The following is a 21,000-nucleotide window of genomic DNA, read 5'->3' as shown; positions in this document are numbered from 1 at the left end:
AAAAATCTCAAGTATTAATTATATGTTTCATAAATTTTAAACCAACTCCAAACACTTAAACATCTTTTAATTCTTGGCCTAGGACGGGCAATATGATTGAGTCAAATTATAACCATAAAACATATAAATATATATGTATATATGACATCATAAATAAATAGATGCCTGATAAATAAAATATGACTATAGTAAAAAAAAATGTTGGTCAAACTTCAAAAAGTCATGGAGTGATGTAATAGATAAATCCCACAAATACAACTGGGATTTTATTGGAGATGCCGATATATTCAAAGACGATAAAAAGCGCAAAATATGTTGGGCCTTAAAAAATAATAAAGCGAGAGGTGGGCCCAAGGGTTGTGGGACGTAGAAAAGGATGAGGATGGCATGAGAGAGATAGAGAGTCTGAGGTGGGACTTTTTCATGCACTTTTCGCCACGTCATCGATACTTGCCGCCAGTTCCGCACTTGGCCCGCCACGTGCAATTGCACTAGGATATGGATGGTTCTATACAGTCTACACCACTCAATTTTTTTCTTTATTTCTAAAAATATCTGGCCACATGTTTTCTACTCTTCTTCTTGGGGGAGTTATTCGGGGTGATGAGAATCTTATATCGAAAAATGATGAATTTATAATCTAGCCAAACTTATGATATTAAATTTGGACCTTTATCCTGTGTGACAGGTATTCATCAATGGGTGTGAACTTTTCTCTAAACGTGAGCATTTCTCTTCCTCCAATCTTGGGGTGTACTCAGTAAAATTGTTCACTCTTATTTCAAAAAATGAGGTACATGATTTTTTATTTTGACGCAAAAAATTTATTTTACGTGATCTCGATTCTCTTCTTTTTTTTTAAAAATCACACAAAGAATTGTATTTATGGTTATAATCAAACATTGATCATATATATATATGTCTAACTCAAAGGATTGTCAATTAAATCGATATATCATCTCTATTCTAATAACCATACACCTCATTTTAACATCACGTTTAATATTTAATTATTTTAAAACAAGAGAGAGGAAGAGTTGTAAGAGAGAGAATTGAAAAGCAAGAGAGATGGATTGAGAGAAATTGAATAAGAAACAATATTTTGATTTTGAACATCATTGCCATACCCCGAAGTTGGGATATACCACATCTAAAAATAGAATACCTACTCACCCATTACCTGATAGGGTATCCGGTTGGAGGTCAAAAAACTAAGAAAGTGGTCCCCACCTCAAATTAAGGTACCGGTTGAAAATGCTCTCAATGGACCTGTTTGGGAGTGCTGTCAACTGCTGTGAGGTGTTGTGCGATGCTGTGAATTATAAAATTGTGGTGCTGTGAGGTGAGTTAGAACGCAAAAAACTATTTGGCGCATCACTTTTACAACTGTGGTGTTGTGCTGTGAGGTGCGTTTGACGTATCTAAATTACGGTTATATTAGATGACTAATAATATTAATATAAAATCACTTAATGTTTGCATTGTACATTAATTTAAAATAAAATAATTGACATAATTTGATTACGTAGGACAATTCAACATATATTGTAAGCGTTTGAGAGTGCTGTGAGGTATGGTGAGGTGCTGTGAGGTAAAAAACTGTGGTGCTGTGATGTGCGGAGCAATTGAATGCAGTGCGAACGTACTGCCAAACACCCACAATGTGTCTTTATACAAATAGGTAGGGTTTAAACTCAGGCTTTCGACACGAATCATGTTATACAAGTTTATCATTTGAATATTCGATATGAATATAAATTCAGTTCGTCAGGCCACGTACATAAAATTTGCACCTAACAATAGTATAAGGTGAACAAATCCTAGCACGTGGCCACAAAAGTAATATTGCTCTTAGTATGCATCGAACTCATGAGCTTTTGAATCCATACGACTTGGTCACAAAGAACACGTGTTGAATATAGAGAGAGCATATTCAAGTACGGACAATGTTAGAGATCCCTAAAATATGATCTCCAAAAGTCTCCTAAATCTATATGGCATTAAAATGACCGTTGATTAAAAACAAACATATAAAACTCACTTCACATCCAACACTCCACATTAAATGCGGATATTTTCTGAGTCACTTTTTGGAGGTTTCAAGCATTATTCTTCAAGTACAATGCACATGAGATGCGGAGAACTTAGACCCATTTTGTGGTGACATTGTGGATACAGCTTGGCCATTTAGGGACTGCCAGGTGTCCAAGAAAAGTGGAAAATTCCGGTCAACATTGAAATGAGAGGTCGAAAGACTTCCTCCAAAGATATTAGAGCGAATTAGCTTTTTATAGGGGGCATTATTTCTTCTTTCTTCTGTGGGTTGGCCAGGTGTGATAACACATGCATATGCACTAACTAATTGTGCCATCTTAAGCTAAAACTATCCAACTTTTCTTTCCTTTTCTTTTTGGTTGTTTTCTCATGGCAATAGGACTTATAATGAAAAAAAAAATACATGGATGAGAATCAATCTCTATTTGTTTGATGATTCTCAATTGTTCCAAAAGTTTGATTGGAATATTAGCTCCTTTTCACATCATCAAATAGTGAGCTTTGGACTTTAACTATAACAAATCAACTTACAAGAACAATTTGTTTGCCACACTGAACTTTTATTGACAATAATAGTGACACACCTGAGTGTTTGAGACTTTGGGCAACCTCTAAAAAAGGGTCCTCATCAAAGTTTTTATTCAAAAAATTTGAGGTCAGTTATATGAGTATGAGAATATCAACGGAAATCCATCACGTGTATTCATTTATATAATGGAGCATACATTCAACAACTTCTATTAACTTTATATCATTTCTTATAACTTTCAACATGTCTTTTTATGTTTTCCTCCTACTGTCTCTTATACGAATTATCTGGTTCTTCCTCATTGATGCACCGATATCTCTATTTTGAACATGTCTATACCAGCTTAAACAATTTTCTCGTAATTTATCTTTAATAGGTGCTACTTCTATCTTAGATCTAATAATTTCATTTCTTATCCTACATTTTCTAGTGACCACACATTCAACGAAACATTCACATCTCTACTACATGCATTTTTAGATATGTTGTGTCTTGATAACCCAACAAAAGAGGGGCCTCTTAAAAAAAATAAATTTCATATATTATTTAAATATGGCTCTCTAGCATTTTGATTTATAAAATCACTAATTATGTTGTTGTAATTAACTTTTTTTTTTCGCTAAATCACTTTTAATAGACAACATAACTAGCCATTTAACTTCTCTTTTGACATATGGTAGACCGAAAAATATGATTTTAAGTTGAAATGAATTGGTAGTTATTAACCTATTTTTTTCTTCTAAATGTGGTTCAAAAGGGTATGGTATGGGGCTATTATTATTTTTTCAAAAATATGGGGTCCTAAATGGCAATCCATGTCCCCCCACTCCAGGAACACCCCTGACTATAATAGTTCAAGAGCCACCAAAGGGAATGCTAACAAAATACAAAATTTTAAAAATATTATATATGGGATTCAATGTATTTCTATAAATTAAGTTTATTATATTTAACTATTTATTTTTTAAATTTCTTAAAGACATATATATCAATCATATAAATACTCAAAAAGAAGACTTGTTAAACTAATAGAGAGAAATTATACTTGCACAGAAAAGTAGGGTTGTAAGAAAATAACTTAATAATCGTAATCGATTGATAACCGAATAGATCGATTAGTTATTTTAAAAAAAAATTATATTTTTTAAATAAAACCTAGATCAATAACCAATTGTCGATTCAGTTAAATTCATATAAAAAAAATCGAAAAATAGCGACCGGTTATACCCAAGAGAAAAGAAAGAAGAGAGATACATAAGATAAGATTTGTATCTTGGGCCTAACCGAGTGGCCCATTTAGATGGCATGAAAAGTTTCTGTTGGGCCTCATAACATGGACTGGACTGTTGTAATGACGGTTGTCTCATCTTACTATCTTAGCTTATAAGCCCCACTCTTTTTAGTTTTTACTGATTTTAGTTTTGTCGTATTGGCCTGCATATTCGCCTGAATATTCTCTCCTTTTCTTTCTCCGTCTAACACTGACCGTTTCTCTCCCTCTCCCTCTTTTTCTTTTGCCTCCAAACAAATCTTTAGAAAAAACAGAAAATCAAGAGCCCGTAAACGCACCACACCTGTTATATTCTTTCCTCTCTCACTCTCCGTTTCTGTTCCAGAAACTTCTCTCGTCTGTAGAATCTCTCTCAATCGCTGTGAATCGAATCGGCAATGGCGACCGATGCCAAGAAGCTCACTCACCTCAAATCAGCTGTAGCTGGCCTTAATCAGATCAGGTTCGTCATTTCTCCGAATCTTTCTCTCTCTTTTTGTTTCGATGATCGTGCTATGGATCTCGGATTTAAATTCTGTTTCGGCGATGCAGTGAGAATGAGAAGAATGGATTCATCAACCTCGTAGCTCGATATCTCAGGTGTAACTTCTGTTTCGTTCTTTTATTCTCTTTCTCTTGTTGCAAATGAGGCATTTCGGTTTATACGATTCAATTCGATGGGTGGAAGAGTGTTCTTTTACCTGTTTTTGTGCGAGTTGCTGGTGATTCTGAAGGATCCGAGATTTGGATGCTTCATTTCTCGACTATTTCTAACGAAACAGACTCCTACTGATTGAATATTGTGATTGAAGTGGAGAAGCGGAACATGTGGAATGGAGTAAGATCCAGACTCCTACTGATGAGGTGGTGGTTCCTTACGACAGCTTAGCCCCTACTCCTGATGGTAACGATTTCAATCGCTCGTTTTTTTCTCTCGACAAGATCACAATCTCCTTTTAAACATCATAATCGTGATTGAGTCGATGCATGCAGATCCAGCTGAGACCAAGAAGCTTTTGGACAAACTTGTAGTGTTGAAGCTCAATGGAGGTTTGGGCACAACCATGGGCTGTACTGGTCCCAAGTATGCATTTTTCATCCTCTCTCTATCTCTCTGATGATTGTAGATTTGTTTTTGGGAGAAACTTCAAATCAATTTAGTTGTGATGTTCGTCTCTGTAATCTAGGTCTGTCATTGAAGTTCGCAATGGACTGACGTTCCTTGATCTTATTGTTATCCAGATTGAGGTTTTTCTTGCTGCCAGTTTTTTCATTCATTTCAACTTAGTTTTTTAAAGAGCCTTCAGTTCGAGTAGGCCTGCAATTGACATTGAAGTATTTGCAGAATCTCAATTCCAAATATGGATGCAGTGTTCCCTTGCTCCTAATGAACTCATTCAACACTCATGATGACACACAGAAGGTACAAAACCATTAATTTATTTTTTGGATAACATCTTATTAGTGACTGACAAGCTCTTGTTCACTTACAGATTGTAGAGAAGTATGCTAACTCAAACATTGATATTCACACTTTTAATCAGGTTTGTAAGTTGCAATCCCGACTTTTCATCTGCTGCTTCAATATGCATGTACAAATTTACCAAATTATATTTTTCCTGCCCCCTTGGATTTACACAGAGCCAGTACCCTCGTCTTGTTGTTGATGATTTTATGCCATTGCCATCTAAGGGGAACACTGGCAAGGACGGATGGTATGAAATAGTTAATGTCAATGTTGCCCCTTTTTGATGATTTTATCTGTCTCCATATGGTGATAATTACTGTATGGATCTGAAGGTATCCTCCTGGCCATGGTGATGTCTTCCCATCCTTGAAAAACAGTGGCAAGCTTGATGCCTTAATATCGCAGGTGGATTGCATTTTGTTGATTATTGAATTGCATTTGGATCTGCACTAATATAACTTTTCTTTCTCCCCACGTTGTCTTCCTTTTCCAGGGCAAGGAGTATGTTTTTGTTGCCAACTCAGATAACTTGGGTGCTGTTGTTGACTTGAGTATCGTCTTTTTGATTTTCGTTTAATTATGGTTTCTTGTTCCCTGTTTGTGCTTTGCATATTATCTAATGAACATGCAGCATGAACTTTGAATAATTTTCAGCCATTGTTGTCCTTAATGATTTGATGTAGAGATCTTACATCATCTAATCCAAAACAAGAATGGATACTGTATGGAGGTATACAAAAGATTATTATTATCATGGTAAGTCAATTTCATCTATGGCTCAAATCTTTAATTAAACCTTTTTTCTAATGCAGGTCACACCCAAAACCTTGGCTGATGTGAAGGGTGGTACACTCATCTCCTATGAAGGGAAAGTTCAGGTATATTTTGCATTTGCTGTTGGTGTATATTCGAATCCGTCTGCCTTGATCTCTTGAATGTGTAGCACAACTAATAAATATTTTTATAAAGCTGCTTATAGATTCCACGCTTATGCAGATTAAATACTGGAATTTGACTAATCAATGATTTTTCTTTTTGCCTTTTCATTCTGAAACCTCTACGAAATGAAGTGAAATTTTTATTTAAAGTTATCTATCTTTTGAAACTCAATTTATTGTTTTAGATCTAATTATTCTAATGTTTGTGTACACACCAAATTCCTCAGTGTAAATTAAAATACACTTAAAATTTGATACAAATTACAAATATTTAAATCAAAGTGGACTTGATCTCTTCTTTTGACGTATTCCACACGAATACAAAATCCTCTGATTTTTAGTTGAGTGCTTCAAACAAATTCTACGAATTTGTAATAAAATCCAGTTGGATTTGAGTGTTAGACTTGAATTTGGGATTTGATTATCGGACTTGAGACTTGATGGAATTCTAAGAATTCTGGATTTAGAGAACTTGAACTTCACTTCCGGGACTTGACTTAGACTTGAGACTTGAAGGAATTCTAAGAATTCCGGATTTAAAGAACTTGGACTTTTCACTTCCGGGACTTGACTTGGATTTGAGACTTGAAGGAATTCTAAGAATTCCGGATTTAGAGAAGAAATTTGAGAGAGTCTTTATATAGTTTCTCTCTACTCCTCCTCTTCTTTCTCTTTTTTTTTTCCAAATGAGCTTGGTATTTATAGGCAAAGGGAGAAGTGGAATTTACTTATGTACCCTTGGCCTTAACCCTTGACATTAAGGGTATTGTAGAGAAATCACTTAATCAATGATTATCCCTTTAATTTTATTTTATTTGAATTTGATTTGATTTGTATTTATCTTAGATTTTATCCATTTAACAATATTTTGGGCTTCATAAATTATTTTAATTTAGAGCCCACTATTTTATTTAATTGGGCTGCAAATTTTTTTGTGTCTACAAATGCCCCCTCAAGACTTAAGTTATCAAAGACTAGATAATTTAAGTCTTGAATTATCTAATAAAATTTGCTTTATATAATCACAATTTGATTTGTATTTGATAACTTATAACTAATCTCACATGATATAGGAGAGTTAGACTTATATAAAGCCAACATGTGCTATAGAGTTTGTATACTCACTCTTTCAACATCACGCATAAAAGGTGAGACAACTTTAGTTTTTTTTTTTTTCATCACCCAGCCGTGATTATTTTTAGAAATTTTCATCTCATACATATATATATGATATATATATATGTTTTGTTTTTAAAGCAACCAACCTTGACTTTCATGGCTGTGATGTTGCATGGCGCCTACGCCATAACTATACATATACATATACACACATGTGCATATGTATTCTTTCTTCGGCAGCTGAAATTTATTTATTTTTTCCTTCTTTCGGAAGCTGATTTTTTATTTTTTTATTTTTTTAATTTAGATATGGCATCCCGCAAACCGTGTTCAGCCCCGAAGACGGATTCTGAGAGTAGCTCAAACTCGAATCCACAATGGATTACAAAATCTAGTAATCCCAAATTTAAAGGGAAAACAATTCGTTTTCCGATGGCTTTTGTTGGACTTCACTCTTCTACAGGCATGCAGGGTCATCTTAAATTTCACGTCAATAGTGCAATGACTGGCCGTTTTGCTATCCCCGGTGTCAATCGATTTCAAGGTTTGGATATGTCTTTAATTAGCAGATCCAAGGAATTGGCATCCACGGATGCCCGTCGTCTTGGCCTACCTTACTTGTGTATTGCACCACATCATAATGAGGATGACTTCATCCCACGACCTTTGATTGCCGAGAATATTGGGAACAAATTTATTAGATGGGGGACATCTTTGAATCCCAGAGGAGAGATTTCATATCTAAATGGCTTTTGGGAGTGGTCCAGACGGGTTGCTGGACTCCTTAAGGATAGAGGCTTGGAAGATTTATCATTAGCAGTCCAAGCAGCAACGATGGAATATCATCGTCCCCCTTCAGCATATCGGGCTTTATGTGAGGTATGGTGTCCTGAAACCAGTACCTTTGTGACGAGGCATGGAGAAATTGGCATTTCTCTTTGGGAAATGCGAGATATTTCCGGATTGTCTATACTTGGTGATTATTATGAAGAGGTTATTCCGAGTTTTAGGGAACTCACTGATGGAAAATCTCTTCCAGATTCTTGTCTTCATCTCTTTAAGGCTTTTCAACATATAGCCGGAGAAAAGGTTATTGATCGAATCAAACATGCAGATTGGCTCAATTTTTGGCTTAATGGGGTTTCTCGGAAACCCAATCCTCGAGGAGACTCGAAATATAAGAAATTATCAAACTTGGGAAAGTATGAATTTCTAAAAAGTGGAACAACAACAAAAGTGTGGAGACCCATAGTCATTCCCAACCAAAGTGTGTCTTCTGAAGACATCAGAGATCTAAAATGTTTACAGGCGTTAGATCTTGAATTATCTACCACCAAGATTGATGAGTTGGAGATAGCTGCATATCTCTCTATTTGGCTTTGTAGATTTGTCCTTCCATCAGGCGATGACCACTTAAGACCCGCAACTTTTAAAGTTGCTTCCCGGATGGCTGCAGGTGTAAGATATAGTCTGGTTCCACCTATTTTAGCAAGTATTTATAAAGGTCTTACACAGACCTTTTCTTCTGAAAGAAAGGATCTTGGAAGAATTACTCAATCATTTCCAGGGCACTTTCTTTATGGCTGGGTAGCATTGCATTTCCCTCGTGGTATATTTGATATCATTGACACATCTTTTGGGCGTCCTACACTTAGGAGATATTCTGGAATTTTAAATGTCTATCAATTTTGGGAGCCTAACATGATAGACTGTCGGAAACTTCTTCGTGGAAACATGGACTCAAAAAACTTTAAGTGGGTCGTGAGTCATCCTCCGAAACAAGTTGGTGACCAAACAGATGTTGGAGACTTGTCCGAAGAGATTCAAGAATTTATGATGAGTATTCGACCTGGCTATTTACCATGTCGTCGGGGGTCGTCATACACTTTGGAAGCGTATAGTCCACACCGGTTTTCAAGACAGCATGGATTCAAACAAATCAATCCTAGGTCTCCGAATATACATTCTTTTGAATTGAATCCAAGTACTCTTTACAGTTGTTGGTTATCTCTAACAAGAGTAGGGAGTAAGGCAAAATTTCATATTCCGGGGCCTTGTACTAATATGTGCGATCAAATTGATCGAAAGTATGAGAATTGGTGGGACACCACGGTGGCTCCCATATTGCTTAACGTTTCTACTACTGTTTTGGAGAGTAGTGAACGTGCTGATTTTAAACTTGTTGAGAATATTGCATCTACACTTTCTCGGAGGAAAAGAAAAGCTGGAGAAGATGACTCCATCCCATTGCCACCGAAAGAGAAACCTCTCATTGTGGATTTAGACGTTCCAGAGGAACGTGCTTTAAAGAAATCTAAAGCTGGACCTTCAAAGGTCAAGACAAAGAAAACTTCAGTTGATGAAATAGTGCCAAAGGTAAAGTCTGCAATTGTTGCAGTTGCACCTGAAGGAGCACATACTGATTTTGAATCTAACTTTGATTCTGACGATATACCACTGGTTAGGAGATCTACTCGTTTACGTTCCGGAAAACAAATTGATCTCAAAACTAATACCAAGGACATTCCTGCGGAAGCAAAGAGTGATATGAATCTCTCTCCATGTTCTTGGAATAAAGGTATTCCTTTATTTTTCTCTGTCTTGTTATCTATTATTTGCCCATTTATTGATAATAAACTTTTTTTTTTGTTTTTTTTTTTTTTTTTGGGTAGCTTTCGATAAAATTCCTATGAGTGAGATGATTGGTGCCCTTGAGGGCTTTGCTGATGAAGGTAGCCCAAATGATTGTCTATTAGGTGAACTTCCCGATAGTGTTGGAGAAGGTATTATTCCATCCACACATTCTTTAGAGAATAGAAGCCTAAACTTGACAGATGATGGGGCTACTTCAGGGACATTGGGTCAGAAAGTTTCCAGCACCAAATCCCAACAATTGACTGTTGTTTTATCCGCATCAGCGAATCCTGAAGATAAGTCACCAAATCTTTTAAATGAGCATGAAGAGATGCTCCGTGAAGCAATGACGGCATATCTTGAGAAGGAATTTACCAAGGCATTGCATGGAGGCCTATCCGACTTGAGAGGATGGTGGACTCGGAAGTCATCTTGTTATAAAGACTTCTGTAGTCAATTTTTTCACATTGATATTTCTCCTTTAATGGCAAAGGTGGTTGAATACTTGAATGACATTGATGACTTCCTTCACGAGGAGAATGACACCATGCGTTTTCCATCTTTAGAAGAAAAGCAAAAGCAGTTGGCTTCTTTGGAAGATCTTATTTCTGCTCGTATGCTTATTGTTCCAGACTTGACCAAGGAACGTTGCAAGATAGAAGCAGAACAAAAGGAAGTTAGACTTGAAATTTCTCGTCTAGAGAAGCGAGATAATGTTTTGTCATCCCAACTTGACTCCTTTGATGAGAAAATGAAGAAAGAAAGTGATGACCTTAATCAATTGAAGGAATCACATTCAAAGCTAGAGAAGCTCCAAGTTAAGGATGCCACTACAACTAAGTCGATTGCTAAACGGAAGGCAACTTTGGAAGATGGATTCCGTGGGCTAGCGAATTGGATCAAGAAGAATTAGACTTCTCTATTTATTTATTCTTTGTCATTTCGATTAGTTTTTTTTTTTTATTTTTTATTTTTTATGTAATGAACATTCATATCAATGAATTCATTTGCTCCTTTTTTAATGCTATAACTTGGCGCACCATCAAGTATGCACATATAAGCATCAAAGGTATTCTCATTAAAGAAAGGAACCTTAAATCATAACATGAATGTACATCTTACATGCTTTGATTTTGTCTTTTCGAAATGACAATACAAAGAAATTTTTTTCTTTGAATTTGACTGAACTTGAAAATAAAAGACAAAGTCTTCTATTTTTATTTGGATTTGAACTAAAAGACAAAGTCTTTTTTTTTTATTTGATTTGACTGAACTTGGAATTTCCCAAGCTGCCTACGTACTCCTTTTGAGGAGATCAAGTCAAACGTAGTTCCAAGGAAATTTTTTTTTTTTTTTAACTCTTATTTTTGCCTAGACCGCCCTTTCGGGTTTTCAATCTAGCGAGTTTTTTTTTTTTTTTTTTTGATGCCATTCATAGTTTATACTCATATGGGCAAGGAGTATTACAATTTAATTCTAAGCGTAAAAACGCTTCAAGAATTTTCCATTGATAGGTCCGATCCGTAGACCGTCCTTGTCGATAATTTTATAAGCACCATTTGTGTAGACTTCTGTGACTACATATGGTCCATCCCATTTGGGTAGGAACTTGCCCCCAGTCCGTCGAGTGATCACAATCGGCCTCCTTATAGCTAAGACCAAGTCTCCTATTTGAAATGCTCGAGGATGTACTTTTTTATTGAAAGCTCTGGACATACGAGCTTGATAGCATTCCAGTCGCTTTTGAGCTTCCAATCTTCTTTCGTCTAAGGACTCAAGTTCTTCCAACCTTAATTGAGCATTTTGCTCTGTAGTAAGGCCTTCTTGAATAGCAATCCTGAGAGACGGAATTTGACATTCCAGTGGTATTACTGCTTCAACGCCATAAACCAAAGAATATGGTGTGGCATCGTCCAGCAAGGTTTGAAATAAACCTTCTAATATACGCGAGCTTCCCTTGCAAGCTTTTTAGCTCGTGTAAGTTAGTCGGTTCTGGCATTTTTAAAATGGCATCGATTTTTGTTCGATCAATTTCAATACCTCGATGCCTTACGATGAAGCCAAGAAATTTTCCAGAAGTGACACCAAAGGCGCACTTGAGAGGATTCATCTTTAATTGAAATCGACGAAGTCTTTCAAAGATAACCCGTAAATCATCTAAATGATTTTTTCGGTTTTTGGTCTTTACGACTAAGTCGTCCACATAACATTCCACCTTTTTATGCAATATATCATCAAAGATCTTCTGCATGGCACGTTGATATGTGGCTCCGGCATTCTTCAATCCAAAAGGCATAACTTTGTAACAATATATTCCTTTTGGAGTACGGAATGCAGTGAATTCCTCATCCTTTGGGTTCATCCGAATTTGATTGTATCCAGACGAACCATCCATGAAGGATAACACTTCGTGTCCGGTAGTTGCATCAACCATTAGCTCCGTGATGGGCAATGGAAAATCATCCTTTGGACATGCTTTATTTAAATCTCGGAAGTCAACACAGACCCGTAATTGCCCATTTTTCTTCATCACTGGGACAATATTGGCAATCCATGTCGGGTATTTAACTTCTCGAATGAATCCAGCTTCAATAAGTTTATTGACTTCATTTTCAATTTTCGGGACTAATTCCGGTCGGAATCGTCTTTGAGCTTGTTTTATGGGACGTACTCCATGTTTGATAGACAAGTGATGGACAACAATCTTTGGATCTAGTCCTGGCATTTCTTTGTAAGTCCATGCAAAGACATCCATATATTCTTGCAAAAGCTGGATGTATTTTGTTTCTTCTTCTGGACTTAGAAGTGCGCTTACAAATGTTGGCCTTGGATCAGCTTCAGTTCCTAGATTGATCTCCTTGAGTTCATCAACCGTAGCTTGCCCCCCATCTTCTAAGGTAGATGGTGCCGATATGGGTTCTTCATCAGAAGATGAGTCGGAACTGAATTCTTTTTCAGTCACTTCCTCAATTGTGATGTGATTGACAGAAACAATCACCTTGTTTTTACCTTTATCTTTAGCTAGAGCATTACGTCTACAACGTCTTTGTCTCCTTCGTTTCTTCGGATCCTTTTTCTGGACTTTTGGCCCAAGCCTAGAAAATACAGAGACTTTTTGTACAGACTCCATTTGGTTTGATGTTGACGGATTATCACCAATCCGTTCAAATACTGAAATTCGAGTATTTTGCTTTTGTATTTGGCTTTGAGCAAGAGGCTCTACGGGCTTGTCATCATTATACTCAAAAATCTGTATCATGATTGGATTGGCCGATGCTTTCTTTGCTCTAATTCGGATAGGGTGTGAGTCACGAGATTCATGTCCCAATCCGTGTTTTGGTTGTGGAATAGATATTCCTTGTTTATTTATCACCGGAGCTTTTCCACTAGACAGAACGGAATCAAGGTCGCCAAGTTTGCATGGCTTCCCTTTTCCGTATCCAGCGTTCTCCATGAGCTTCTTTACACGTGGATCAAACCACCCATTTGAGTGGTTTCCCAAAGTTTTAGGAAGCTCAGCTTCCTCGGCATTTTCTTGTATAGAATTTAAGTCCACAATTTTCCCAATAGAAGGAATCGGAAGGATTAGGTCTTCCTTGAGAATGTCAACATCTCTCTTTGACAACTCAATTTTTGATGATTCCTTTACAAAGGTTCTTGATAAGATGTCCTCAATTGAGTCATCTTTTACGTCATTTTTTTGATTCCGGAATCAACACTGGAAGGGCTTCTTGGGGCATATCTTCCTTTTGGTAAAATTTTGCATCCGCAAAATGAGATTCTTCACTTGCGAATGGCTTTGATTCGGCTACAATGCATTTTTCCTTGCCATTTCGACTGTACTTGAAGCATTGGTGCCATGTTGAAGGAATTACTCCATTTTCATGTAACCAAACACGTCCCAAAAGTAATTCATAGGATGTTTTGGAGTCGATTACATGAAATAAAGCTGATGATATCAAATCATCCATCTCAATCTTTAACCGGACTGTGCCAATGGCACGTTGTCCTTTTTGATTGAAACCTTGGATTGTGAGTTTGCTTTTAGAAAGCTCATTCACTGAGATTCCAATCTTTCTCATTGTATGAATCGGCATAATATTTACAGCAGATCCACAGTCAATGAGGATTCGAGATATTTTGTGTTCTCGAATAATTCCACTAACATAAAGTGGCCTGTTGTGAAGTCTCGTCCCAAGCTGTAAGTCATCGTCCGTAAAGGTAATTGTTGCCATACAATCACCGGGACTAACTTTTCTTATTTGGGAAAATATTTTCCCTTTGTATTCTTCCGGATTGAGCAGTGTTTGAACTAGCGCCAAACGAGTATCTATTGGGAGTTCAAGGACTTCCGAGATGTTCATGTCAGAGGGAATTTCTTGGAGTGAAATAACAACTCCTTTCTTCTCAATGCTTGAGGCTTCCATCTTAGAACCATCTCTTTCTTCATGTGACTCTTTAGAGTCTATTGCACTGATCACATATGATGTCATATGTTCATCTAGAAAGTAATCTTTCGGAAAGTACTCCTTAAGAGTTACTTTCTTTCGGGGAGTTGAATGAGTGCTTTCATTCTCAACCTCAACATGTGTCTTTCTTCGATTTCTTCTTAATCGATTCTTAGACCGAGATTTTTTATTTTCTCTCCTTCCGAGAATAGGTATTGGACTTGGAAGAGACCGGATTGGTGAAGAGTATTGTCTTTTACTTTTCACCTCTATCCAACCTTCATCTTCACTTTCAGAAGATGAATCATACATTTCTGGTGGTGAATCCCACACATCCAGATCATCCGTCATGATTTCATATAACGTTGGCCTATTTGGAGCTTGTGGCCTCGGCATTCCGGGATATGCATAGACAGTGGTGGCTTCTCCATCTACAATGAACTGGACTCTTACAGCTCCTTCAGGAAGCTCAGCAGTCAGTTCTATATTTGATGATTCCTCGTTAGTTATGGACGAGGGCATCGTTTGAGCTTCCATTGATATTGGAATGGGGTCAAATGACCCAAAAGCCACCATTCCGCAATTGACCTCAACATTGTCAGTAAGATCGAGATCGATCTTGTTTTCCCTATTCAACCGCATGATTATGTCTTTGAAGACAAAACATTTCTCAATCGGATGACCAATGATCCGATGATACTTGCAGTACTTAGGATTATCAGTTTGGCCAATTTCTTCCGGCCGCTTTGAAGTAGGAAGCTCTATGAGCTTCTGTTCAAGTAATTGGTCTAGAATCCCAGACACTTCGGAATCCGCAAATGGGTATTCCTTCTCTTGCATTTGTTTCAAGGTTGGTCGCTCCTTGACTTGAGTTTGATCTTTACGAGTCTTGGACTCGAATTTAGATTTAGATTTCTGTGTAGAAATCTTAACTGGGTCAGTAGTAACAGCCATGGATTCTTTAGTCCGTGAAGGCTTTGAATCCTTTTTCACTTCTTTCTTTAATTCTCGAGGGTCACTTGGCAAATGGCTTCCATGCCTTGCTATTTGGATTTCCAAGTCATGAGCTCGGGTTGCAAGTTCCTCGAAGGAATGTGGCATATTAGCTTGAAGATTGTAAAGTAACCCCCAATGCATTCCTTGAACACACATATCGATGGAGGAACTTTCGCTTATATGTTCCTTGCAATTTAGGACAAGGTTCCTCCAGCGTTCAATATACTCGACCACAGCTTCTTCTTTATTCTACCTCATTCTGGCGAGTTCCGGGAGGCTAACTGTCCGTCGGGTGCTATAAAAGCGAGTTAGAAACTCGCGCTCAAGTTGATCCCAACCTTCAATGAAACCAGCCGGAAGGTCAGTATACCATTCAAATGCAGCTCCTTTTAGGGAATGCACGAATTGTTTTACCATGGAATCACCAAATGTACCCGCATTATTGCAGGTTTCGATGAAATGAGCAACATGTTGCTTTGGGTTGCCTTTCCCATCAAATTGTTGGAACTTAGGGGGTTGATAACCCCATGGCATACGGATTTCATCAATCCGGCGACTATATGGCTTTGCATACACTAGAGATGATTGTGGGGCTCCACCATACTAAGCTCGGATGGTGTCTACAATCATGTTTTGGAGTTGATTCACAGAGAGTGAAGCAACAGATAAGTTGGTAGAATCGCGGAGAGCATTTTGAGCTATCAAGCGATCTTGCTCTTCTTGCTTTTGTTGAGCTTTAAGAGAATTTGAACTTTCTGGAGCTTTACCTTCTCGTGAAACAAAGGTTTCACGGCTCGGTTCCGTGATTGATCCTAGGGAATCCAATCGGTTTATGAGGGCAGCAATTTGTTTGTCCTTCTCTTCTAAGGACTTTGTCAATTGATCAATGGTGACATTCATTTGTTTCACCTGATCTCTGGAACTTGTAGTTTCGGTCATCATAACCGGTACAGGAATATCTGATTCCGACATTGGGATGTAATTATCCCACTTCTGTGATGTGGATTCCTCATATGAGGGGTTGGAATATACGTATTCCATTCCTTTTGACTTAGGAGATTTAGATTCGGATTCAGCCTCCGAAGGAGCTGGAATATACATATTCCGCCTCTTTTGATATATGGGATTTGGATTTGGATTTACTCACATGGGACTTCTTTTGACCCTTTTTTGAGAATTTCTTAAGAGGAGAAATCTATTGTGATTCTCCGGCTTTAACTCGCGTACGAGTTGCGTGAGAGACATCATCAGTGACATCAATCTCCTTCGAAGGAATCGTGGATTCCATAGTTTTGACTTAGATTGAATCTAATAAATTCAACTGAAAGATAAGAGGAGAAGAGTGTCCCACCGAGCGTGCCAGAAATTTGTACACACCAAATTCCTCAGTGTAAATTAAAATACACTTAAAATTTGATACAAATTACAAATATTTAAATCAAAGTGGACTTGATCTCTTCTTTTGACGTATTCCACACGAATACAAAATCCTCTGATTTTTAGTTGAGTGCTTCAAACAAATTCTACGAATTTGTAATAAAATCCAGTTGGATTTGAGTGTTAGACTTGAATTTGGGATTTGATTATCGGACTTGAGACTTGATGGAATTCTAAGAATTCTGGATTTAGAGAACTTGAACTTCACTTCCGGGACTTGACTTAGACTTGAGACTTGAAGGAATTCTAAGAATTCCGGATTTAAAGAACTTGGACTTTTCACTTCCGGGACTTGACTTGGATTTGAGACTTGAAGGAATTCTAAGAATTCCGGATTTAGAGAAGAAATTTGAGAGAGTCTTTATATAGTTTCTCTCTACTCCTCCTCTTCTTTCTCTTTTTTTTTTCCAAATGAGCTTGGTATTTATAGGCAAAGGGAGAAGTGGAATTTACTTATGTACCCTTGGCCTTAACCCTTGACATTAAGGGTATTGTAGAGAAATCACTTAATCAATGATTATCCCTTTAATTTTATTTTATTTGAATTTGATTTGATTTGTATTTATCTTAGATTTTATCCATTTAACAATATTTTGGGCTTCATAAATTATTTTAATTTAGAGCCCACTATTTTATTTAATTGGGCTGCAAATTTTTTTGTGTCTACAGTTTGCTTTCACCAATATTTTCTCGTTGTTTATGTGATGCAGCTTCTGGAAATTGCACAGGTCCCTGATGAGCATGTAAGTTTTTCTTTTAAGTTATTTCTTATATTTCCCATTCTTGGAAGTGTAAGCTATTAGTGTTCTTTGTGATAGTGTAAGCTATTAGTGCAGCTGATAGTTGAGGAAAGTGGTGCTATTGGGTGTTGTTTCTCTTTGCCACCAAGTTAAAAAGGCATCATAGATAGCATCAAGTTATTCTACCATTTACTGCCTGGGACCAGGCTGTTTCTAGTTACTAAGACCAGGGCATATCTAATGTAGCACTTGTTGATGTGAGGCAATGCACTTTTACATTGCATTCTATGGTGCTAGGCTTTTTTTAGCGTTGTATGGTAGTACTGGGGCTATTCGTGTTCTTTGTGGTGTTGTAAGGTTCTTTAATACTGTTGATTGACATAGCAATGCCCCTTTTAGACTTGTCACACTTTTAACTTAGGGGAAGCCTCTTGGAAAAATTATGGCTGACCTGATCTTCTCTGTGTACAACAGGTTAATGAATTCAAGTCAATAGAAAAGTTCAAGATTTTCAACACAAACAACTTGTAAGTCACAATACTATCAAAGTTGGAATGGTTTTTTATTTTGCTAATACTTACAGTAAATACTGCAAAAGGTGGGTGAACTTGAAGGAAATTAAAAGGCTTGTGGAAGCTGATGCATTGAGAATGGAGATAATTCCGAACCCAAAGGTATGCTTCTTTTATCTTTCATTGATTCCTTTATGGTGCTGAGCTGAAGGGTATATGTTGATTAGCTGATAAATTAAATCTTGTTTCAGGAGGTGGATGGAATCAAAGTTCTTCAGCTAGAAACAGCCGCTGGTGCAGCAATTAGGGTATGCTTTATGCATAAATATTTCCAAAGATATATTTGACAGGTGGAACTTTGGAATATGGTTTTATTTTATGCCCATATACTGCTATACAGTTCTTTGATCATGCTATTGGAACCAATGTACCTCGATCTCGATTCCTCCCGGTGAAGGCAACTTCAGATTTGCTCCTTGTTCAGGTTAATCTTCTTTTCTGAAGCCGGCACGAAAATATTCTCAAGTGACATAATTATTGCTTATAAGTTGATTTACCTATTTTGCAGTCAGATCTTTATACCTTAGTTGATGGTTTTGTTCTTCGAAATAAGGCTAGAACAAATCCTGCAAATCCTTCTATTGAATTGGGGCCTGAATTCAAGAAGGTTAAGATTTATATCTGCAATAGTGTGCTTTCAGATGATTTGATTCATTACTATGGTACTGATATAATATTTGCTTCACAGGTTGGGAACTTTTTGAGTCGTTTTAAGTCAATCCCTAGCATCATTGAGCTTGATAGCCTAAAGGTGACTGGTGATGTATGGTTTGGTGCTGGTGTTGTTCTCAAGGTAATATACTATTATATATTACTTCTGTTGCTCCTGAATAACACAATCCAGGCTTTGAGTAGAATGAGTTCTGTTATAATCTACATATCAATAACTTCCACTGGGCTTTAAATTTTAGACAATTAAGGATATCTAGGGTTTACAGTTGTGGAACGTATTTACGTTTTCTAAATTGTCTAGAGATTGATGATGGGTGTTTCACCCAATAAGAAAAGGAAATGTCGTTAAACACCTTTCAAACGCAAGACTCCTGCAAAGGAGGCTTAATCACAGAAGGGCAGGTGTATGCCATCTTACCCCCTCGTTGTTGAGAGGCTATTTGTGGATCGAATCTACAAACCTCTATATTGTGACGAAGGAACAATACCACTAGGGTGGAATGTGTCGCTAACAACCTGGATGGCTATGAAATAAAGTGATTAATGGGTTGACAGAGATGATGGAGCTGGCAGTGAGTCTGTTTTGGACGTGAAACTAAATGTGTGAGAACTAACCTGATGATGTGATATGCAGCATAAGATATTAGTATGCAACAGGGGTGGAGTGAAAAAAGGAAAACAGTGGTGGAATCATCATCTTTTTCCCAACTGAAATTCATCATTTTTCTAGTATTACCAATAGAAACTCTCATCATTCAAATAATTTCTTCTGTTTTAATCTGACCGACTGATTTTTGTTACTTTTTTCCATTGAAGGGAAAAGTGAGCATCACTGCAAAACCTGGTGTGAAACTGGAAATACCCGATGGAGCTGTGCTTGAGAACAAGGTTGAACACTATGAATTTATTTACATTCACATCCCTATCATCATTAAATAATTTTTTTATCTAGAGCTCACAAGTTCTTTTTCTATCCATTACTTCCTTAAAATTCAGGACATCAATGGCCCTGAGGACCTGTAAGAAGCTGCTTGCTATGCTGGAGACACATCGATGTGCGTCCTGTTCATTCAATTCTGATTGTCCAATGCCTTAGTATTTTGATAGAAGAATAAGTGAGTTTGCCATCTTATACAAAATGGTTCTAGCTTGCACGGTTGATGCTTGGAGAGAGTAGGCCGACATGAGGATCTAATGCAAAACAGAAGGCATGTTGTTTCTTTACTATAAAAGAAAAGGAAAAGTAAAAAATTATATTGTGTGTCACTAACTATGTCAAAATCTTTTATTTGCGCACATTTTGTAGAGTGTATGCCTAGCGTCTCCATTAGCTGGAAAGATCTTTCTTTTAAGAACCAAAAAGATTTGTGCAAAATAATTGATACTTCTAGGGGTAATCGGAGTAGATTGATGTTTAGGAATCCAGAGGTAGAAAACTCTTTTATTATGCGAATTTAAGATTAGGGTTGATTTCAATAGAATTTATGGTTTTTTTTTTCTCTTATCTTTGTGCAGCAACTTTATATATCTCACAGTGGTATTAATTTTTCTTTGAATAGATCGGATCGCAACTTCGAACATGTAATTCAAAGGGATCAAATAGGAAATGATACACTTTGAATCGCAGAACTATAATGAAATATACAATCAACCAACATTTATTGAAGAGTTAGGAGAAATGGTTTGACCCTCTCATTTGGATTTCTCGAACTGAGAGATCCATGAATCGGATATAGATACAAATGGTCCCATGGGAGCAAGCATTTCTAGAATATTTGGAACATTTCATTTATGAGCCAAAGAGCTATTTTCATTTTCAAGTAGTCTTCGCTCGATTAGGTATTAATCAATGTTCGATTGATTGGTCTGAGGTTATTGATAAAAGATTTGTCTAAGTTATTTCGTTTCTTGTTGTCCAAGTTTGTTCTCTTTTCGTCTCTCTCACTTCCTAATAAAAATGTTCTTTCTCACATCTTTAACATTTTTTCCACTGTAGGATCAAAAGTCCAAATGATCCTCTGTGGGACAAACAAGGAAATAATTCATAAAAAAATAAGGAAATAAATAAAACCTAAAATGAGCTTATAGGATTTGATTGTGATGATAAAGTTGACTGTGTTAA

The 21,000-nt window shown here is 36.9% G+C and overlaps 1 protein-coding gene across 1 annotated transcript; it reads left to right on the top strand.

Annotated features, from left to right (window-relative positions):
• Positions 1-4,069: 4,069 nt before the first annotated feature.
• Positions 4,070-20,176, top strand: LOC119998761 (UTP--glucose-1-phosphate uridylyltransferase). Its single transcript, XM_038846164.1, has 21 exons — positions 4,070-4,317; positions 4,407-4,454; positions 4,667-4,758; positions 4,848-4,938; positions 5,042-5,102; positions 5,200-5,277; positions 5,348-5,398; positions 5,496-5,569; positions 5,655-5,727; positions 5,816-5,873; positions 6,006-6,052; positions 6,135-6,200; positions 17,605-17,637; positions 18,109-18,161; positions 18,233-18,308; positions 18,398-18,454; positions 18,547-18,630; positions 18,715-18,813; positions 18,895-18,999; positions 19,695-19,766; positions 19,875-20,176. Exons 1-21 carry the CDS (start codon positions 4,253-4,255, stop codon positions 19,899-19,901), a joined length of 1,410 nt encoding a protein of 469 aa, XP_038702092.1. The 5' UTR covers positions 4,070-4,252; the 3' UTR covers positions 19,902-20,176.
• Positions 20,177-21,000: the final 824 nt, after the last annotated feature.

The sequence above is a fragment of the Tripterygium wilfordii genome, chromosome 5 (genome assembly GCF_013401445.1).
Source record: "Tripterygium wilfordii isolate XIE 37 chromosome 5, ASM1340144v1, whole genome shotgun sequence".
Lineage (NCBI taxonomy): Eukaryota > Viridiplantae > Streptophyta > Magnoliopsida > Celastrales > Celastraceae > Tripterygium > Tripterygium wilfordii.
Note: the sequence above shows the minus strand (reverse complement) of the source record. Positions and strands in the feature narration are given on the sequence as shown.

What these genes read in the sequence shown, in the direction of transcription:
- LOC119998761 (XM_038846164.1), top strand. Translation starts at nt 4,253, where the DNA reads ATGGCGACCGATGCCAAGAAGCTCACTCACCTCAAATCAGCTGTAGCT. An exon ending in ATGGGCTGTACTGGTCCCAA is followed by an intron (nt 4,939 to 5,041) that starts GTATGCATTTTT and finishes TCTGTAATCTAG; the next exon opens with GTCTGTCATTGAAGTTCGCA. An exon ending in AACACTGGCAAGGACGGATG is followed by an intron (nt 5,570 to 5,654) that starts GTATGAAATAGT and finishes ATGGATCTGAAG; the next exon opens with GTATCCTCCTGGCCATGGTG.